Source organism: Thamnophis elegans, chromosome 1 (genome assembly GCF_009769535.1).
Source record: "Thamnophis elegans isolate rThaEle1 chromosome 1, rThaEle1.pri, whole genome shotgun sequence".
Classification (NCBI taxonomy): Eukaryota; Metazoa; Chordata; class Lepidosauria; order Squamata; family Colubridae; genus Thamnophis; species Thamnophis elegans.
The window spans coordinates 176,004,723-176,011,487 of NC_045541.1; the positions used below are offsets into that span (position 1 = coordinate 176,004,723).

General features: G+C 46.0%; 1 protein-coding gene across 1 annotated transcript in view; it reads right to left on the reverse strand.

Annotated features, from left to right (window-relative positions):
- Positions 1–4,277, reverse strand: part of CDC34 (cell division cycle 34) — a 36,126-nt gene extending 31,849 nt beyond the window's left edge. The window contains exon 1 of the mRNA XM_032224049.1: positions 3,842–4,277. Coding sequence (XP_032079940.1) covers positions 3,842–4,018 — 177 coding nt within the window. The 5' untranslated portion in view covers positions 4,019–4,277. The remainder of the gene's footprint in view (positions 1–3,841) is intronic.
- Positions 4,278–6,765: the final 2,488 nt, after the last annotated feature.

Below are 6,765 nucleotides of genomic sequence, written 5' to 3' on the forward strand. Positions count from 1 at the left end.
CCCAAGGACCCAGGATAGGCACATGTTCCTGTTGATTGGTGCTAAGGGTATTGTTGGAGGATGTATGTTGTTCCAAATAATATTGCCTTTTGCAACTGACTGATTTTGTTAATGCTAGGGTAAAGGTTCCCCTCGTATGTATGTGCTAGTCGTTCCCGACTCTAGAGGGCGGTGCTCATCTCCGTTTCATAGTCGAAGAGCCAGCGCTGTCGGAAGATGTCTCTGTGGTCATGTGGCCAGCATAGCTAAATGCCAAAGGCACACAGAACGCTGTTCCCTTGCCACCAAAGGTGGTCCCTGTTTTTCTACTTGCATTTTTAGGTGCTTTCAAACTGCTAGGTTGGCAGAAGCCGGGCCAAATAACGGGAGCTTACTCCATTACGTGGCGCTAGGGATTCGAACTGCCAAACTGCTGACTTTTTGATCGACAAGCTCAGAGTCTTAGTCACTGAGCCACCGCATCCAGTTTGGGATTGCACTCAAGGCAACTGGTACTGTCACTGTTTCCATTGGCCACAATCATTCTATTATTTTTTTTAGTTTCATTCTACAAATACTTTCTAGTCAAAAATTGGGATTCAAGGAAATTATTGTCCGGAAATACCATTTAGGTTTCGGAAAGGCTGTCCTAAATACGGAAAATTTTCTACCGTTACCAGCTAAATGCCACAGTACTGGTAGCCCTTAATTGTCTTTGACATAGTCCTCAACTTAGGACCACCATCGAGCCCCAAATTTATATTGCTAAGCGAGACATTTGTGAAGTGAAATTTGCCCCGTTTTACAACTTTTCTTGCCACAGTTGTTAAGTGAATCCTTGTACTTGTTAAGTGAATAACCCGTTGTCAAGGGAATCTGGCTTCTCCTGTTGACTTGGCTTGGCAGAAGGCCCCAAAAGCTGATCCCATGACTCCAGGACACTGTAACCGTCACAAATATGAGTCAGTTGCCAACTGTCTGAATTTTGATCATGTGACCATGGGGATGCTGCAATGGTCATTGGTGTGAAAAACGGTTTTAAGTCACATTTTGCAGGGCTGCTGTAACTTTGGTTACTAAACAAGCTGTTGGAAGTTGGAGAATGAAATGGAAATCTCAGGTTTTAGGCCAGATAGAGGCCCAGAAAAAGACAGATGGGCTGCCAAGAAAATTACCCCGGCTGGTCCATGAAGTCATCAGCAGCTCTTCCTCTCATTGTAATTTCTATTCATTACCCCACTGAGGCAGGAATCTCTGTCCATCAATCAACTGACCCTAATCTTTAAAAAATGTAAAGCTCAAGCAGAACAAACCATGATACCCTGTAAAAGGTGTCTAGAATGAACAATTCTTTCAGTGATTCAAAGCTATCTTAATGTGGTTGCTAATAAAGGAGGTTTTGTTTTGTTTTTTTAAAAAAACCTTAATTTAATTTGAAGTAATCAGATCCTGTCATTCGGGTTCCTCTAAAGCAGGGCTCGGCAACCTTAAACACTAAAATTTGGGCCCATTTCCCACAGAAATTAAAACACCAGGAGTCACAAAACCCTTCCCATGCCTGACTGTTTCCTGAGCGGCCACAAAACTAGCATATGTAGTTGAATTAAACATTCTGTTTTCTTCCTAAACTTTTCTTTTCTTGGATTTATCCATGGTTGGCCTACCAGGGGTCGAAAAGCTCAATAAATTGCATGCCGGCGGGTATCACACATTGGTGTTTGTGATGCATATTTTGTGTGACAGGGAGCCGCAGCAGAGGGATGAAAGAGCCACATGCGGCTCCAGAGCCACGGACTGCTGCCCCCTGCTCTAAAGGAATTCGAAATTATGCATAAATGGTATGAAAACCCAATACTGCTTTGTGGGGAACAAAGGGTTGAAATTTTATACACTCTGGAAGAAAAATCCTGAAAACAGGTTTCGGAGCAAGCCCACATTCAAGATAGTCAACAGTAAGAACCATAAACAAGATCTAAAAACAATAAATACCCATTATTAAAGCTGTACAAGAAAAGTCCCATCGATTCACAGCGATGAATTCACCAATTCATTATTTCGAAGACATTTTTTTAAAAAAATATATCAATAATTATTTATTTATTAGAGGGGGAGAACATGTAGCCAAACATCTATTTTACCAGGATTTGTTTCTGTTATTGAAGAACGGTTGGGGATTTCTTTCTCCTCAGAGGAATTGTACTCCGAGGAGAAATAAAACTCGGGAGTGTGTAAGAAGCGAAAAGGGTTATCCTACTCGATTTCTAGAATGATTGGGAGAAGCTGCAGTAATCCAAAAGGACTCTTCCAATAATTGAAATTGTGGTCTAGAAAGGGGAGGAGAGGGAAGCTTAAACAGGGGAACTTTTCCATGCTTCCCCAACATTATTCCCTCAATGTGGGATTCTCAATTCTCACTTCTGCAACTACTATAAACCCACACATCTGGAAAGCAACCTGGTAAACAGGAAATGGTGATGTGAACACACACACACACACACTTGCTCATGCTATTCTTTATAACCATGATTCCTTTAAACTCCTTTCTGGAAAAAAGAGGGGAAACAAATCAAAAGGCTTGTACAGTAATTGTGCCCAACACAACACCCCCCCCCCAAAAAAACCTTGTAACATGTGAAAAGTGCCCTAACGGTGTGAACCGGACCACCCCCAATTTAATCCAAAGTAAAAATGAGCAGTGGCTAGCAAAAAAAAACAAACAAATCTGTAAAAGAGGAAGAGTGGAAATACCCCCCCACCCCAAAGGCTTATACAGTCATTCTGGCTAACACAATAACAAAAAAAAAATTCTCCTGCTGCTGAAAAAGTGCTTCTTAGGAACCAATTTAAATCCCAACCTAAAAAGGAGCAGTAGCCACACTAAAACTGTCCACATGTTTAGCAGAAGTAATCAGATCCCCGGGAAGCGGGGGGGGGGGGGGGGAGCAGGATTTATTCCGAGTAGCTCGATTTCTCAGAACTGGGTTGGATCTACCCTAGTTTGGTGGCACTTCCTCAAGCAGGAACCCCGCCAGGACTGCGGTGCTTTGTTTACTTCTCTCTAGACCGAGGGATTTATAGCAGCGTTCTGTCGCCTGGTACGTGTCTCCTGGGAAGAAAAAGTCCCTTTATTTTTTTTTCTCATATGCTCAGGTGGGGACCCAGGAGGAGGGCAGGTATCCCAAATTGGAAGGGGCCAGACTGAGATTTCCAGTCTACTTTTTCCCCAGCTGTGCTTTTTCCCCCTTTTGGTCTCTCTCTTTTTTTAACCTTCCTGGTTTCCGCCTTTTTGAACTGGCCCATTTGGAGATGCTGTTTCCTGGTTCCCCATTTTCCAGGATTTTCACCTCTTTCTTCCTGCATGACGATGACTATTAGTCTTCTCATCGTTCCTACTACTCATCTCTTCCCACTTAGGACTGCAGGACTGTAACTTTTGAGGCTTGCATCCTTACGATTTATATTGATATTGATTGTTCCCTGATGGCTTATTTGTACCCTATGACTACCACTAAGCGTTGTACCTTATGATTCTAGGTGAATGTATTTCTTTTAAGTGTACTGAGAGCATAGGCACCAAAGACAAATTCCTTGTGTGTCCAATCACACTTGGACAATAAAGAATTCTATTCTATTCTGCCCTGCTTCACAAAAATGTGTTCACCTCACCCAGCACAATCTCTACCATCCCAAAATAAGCCGTCCAGACTTGGCCTCTTACCTGGTTATCCTTACCTGGCTGGGGAGGATGGGAGCTGTAATCCAACCTCCCATTTAGAGACCACCAAAGAGAGAAGGGTGCCCTCCCAAATAGACAGACACATACAAACACACACACACACACAGAGGCAGCCCCTTTCCTTACCTTGAAATAGCCACCCTCGTAATGCGTATTGGGAGGCCCGAAGATGGCCACCTCCCAGTTGTAAAGGTCCCCCTCGTCCACCAGGCTGACTCGAAAGCCCTCCACGGGCTCCTCCTGAAGCCCTTTCAGCTCCAGCAGCAGGGCCTTCTGCGAGCTGGGCACAGACAGCCGCGCCATGTCACGGGGCCGTCGGAGGAGGCGAAAAAAGGACGTAGGCCTCGAGCGAAGCCGGGGACTCGCGTGAATGCGCCGACCGCGAAGGGGGTGGGGGGAAGCGGGCGGGGAAACAGCGCCGGGCCGGGCAGAGGAAAGGAGAAAGAACGGAAGCGCTGCGGACCCGAAAGAGCGCCACGAACAACCGCACCACTGAGAAGGCGGCGGCACGACAACAGAGAGCGCGCGCGCGATGCTCCCTGGGACGCGTAGTTCTTGATGGGAGGGGGCAAAAACAACCGCCGCCAGACCCGCCTTCCTCCACCAATGAGAGACGGATTTCCGGAGAGGGCGGTCCGAGGGGCGTGGAGAGGACTACATTTCCCAGCAAAACTTGAGATCAAGTGCCTTTCAAGTAGCCTCCCTCCTCCCGCCCACCTGAGGCCGGACTACCATTCCCGACAGCGAGCGGGGGAAGGGGCGGAGCACGCGTGCGCCCTCGTGAGAAAGTTGGCTGGGCTGGACAATTGCCCGTCCGAGTTGTTTATTTAGATTCCCCCCCCCCCCCAGCATCGGACAGTAAACACGTGTCCCGCGTGTGCAATAAGTGTATCACAAGGATGCGTTGTGTCATACAGAGACCTGTTGGCAAATGCTCACCCAGGCCGCCTGAGAACAGCTGAACTGTTCAATTGATATGGTTTTGCACCACGAAAGGCTGAGCAAGGTTACAACGGAGGAGCCTTAGGCGGGGGAAATGCAATAATTCCCTCCTTTCACCGGTCCTGTGTAGCTGCTGTGCGTCATCACACCTTGTGCCTCTGCGTTGGTGCATTTCACGCGAAGATCGGCTGACTTCACCACATTTTCCTAACCCGGGTTGCTTATTCAGACATAGTTTAGGCCAGACAGATTAAATAGAGTTGGAAGGGACTTTGTAGGTCATTAGTCCAACCAACACCCCCCCCCACTTCAAGCAGGAGACCCTACTACACCATTTCTGACAAATGACAGTCCAGTCTTTTCTTGAAAGTCTCAAGTGATGAAGCTCCCATAACTTTGTAATAACTAACCCCATAACTAAGTAAATGGCTGCTGCTGGATGAGGGATGGAGTGAGGGATTGTGAGAGTGGCTGGGAAACTGTCATGGAATGTTGAAAATGAGCATCAAAGGACTACAGCAGCACCTGGCAGTGCTAAAGTAGTTACAATTTCCCCAAATGTCATTCCCTTGGGAGTCATGGGTCCTGGACTTTGGAGACCTTCTGTAAGTGACCCTGTGTGAATCACTTGGCCCCAAAACCATTGCCTTGTTATGCATTGTTTTAAAGGTTTCAAAAATGAGAGTTTTAATAGTATATAGATTTTGAGGATGGAAATGGATCGGATAAATTGGACACTCAATATTCCTTTTAGCAGATGAACAGTGTTGGAAGGGACTTTATAGGTCATCTAGTCCAACCCCCTGCTCAAATGTTGGAAGACTGCTATCATGTCTCCCCTGGTCCTTCTCTTCACTGGACTAGCCATGCCCAGTTCCTGCAACTATTTTCTTCATATGTTCATATTGCATAGGTCTACGCTTGTGAGAGAAAAAACTTTGTTACTCTCTTAATGTCTCTGGAGATTCTCAGTCATCTAGGTCATGGTTGTCTCTGTAAGAGGTTAGCAGCCTGTAGCAAGTTAATATTCTAGGAAATATTAAAAAGGCAGAATATTATATTTCCCTGGATGAGAAATGGAGAAACATGTTTTTAGGCAGGAAACAGGCTCACTCTTAATAGCCCCCACCCTCCTCAATAGCCCATAGCAGATGTCCGCACTTAAGAGGGAAAGAGATAGCTAGGTCTATTCATAGGCAAATGCCCTCACCCCAAAATCATGGCACCTGGGAAGATTACATCACCCAGCAAGGCTCAACCAAGCCTGGGACTCAGGACAGCCTACAGAGTTGCCCCTGCATGGCCCCATGGGAGTCTGACAACCAATCAGAGTACAAGCTAAAACCCAGGGACTCTCAACATCTCTTCCCTTTTTTCTTCTTCACCCAACATCTTCAAGGCATGTGATCCTGTCCACCATGAAAATCATCTTCCCAAACAGCCGCCATCTTTCCAGTGTCTTTCTCCCCACTTGGAACTGAATCCAGAAGGGCATTTCTTCCAACATTCCAAATGTGATTTTTCAAGAGGCAACTGGGCTTTCTTGTTTTTTTCCTTTGAAAATGTTTCACTTTTCGTCCAAGAAGCTTCTTGACTGGATGGTGGGGAATGGAAGGATTTATATTCCTTGCAGAAGAGCTGGCCATTTGCATCCTTTTTAGAGAGTTGTTGAGGTTGCTTGGAGCTTTATCTGTGTCCTTGGTCACCTGAATAATGCAAATGGGCGGGCGGGTGGGCACCTACTTGACTGCAGGATGTTTTCTGCCCCGTGTCCCGTCCTCTGTTGAAGACAGGCGCAGGCTTGTTGAGGATGAGCCTGTGTTGGCCGCATCTCAAACTGAAGTGCAAATGGTTCTTGTAGTCTGCATGTTTTCTGGAAAATCATACTCCACCATTCAAAGAGTGTTTGTCCCAAAGTGCACAGCTAAAAGTCTACGGAGATTCTGTACATTCTGTTTTTTCTTTTGAAGACGTTTCATTTGTCATCCAAGAAGCTTCTTCAGCTCTGACTGGATGGTGTATTATAGTCCAGCTTAGGCTGAGGACACAGATAAACCTCCAAGTGGCCTCAGCGACTCTCTAAAAGGATGCAAATGACCAGCTGCCTG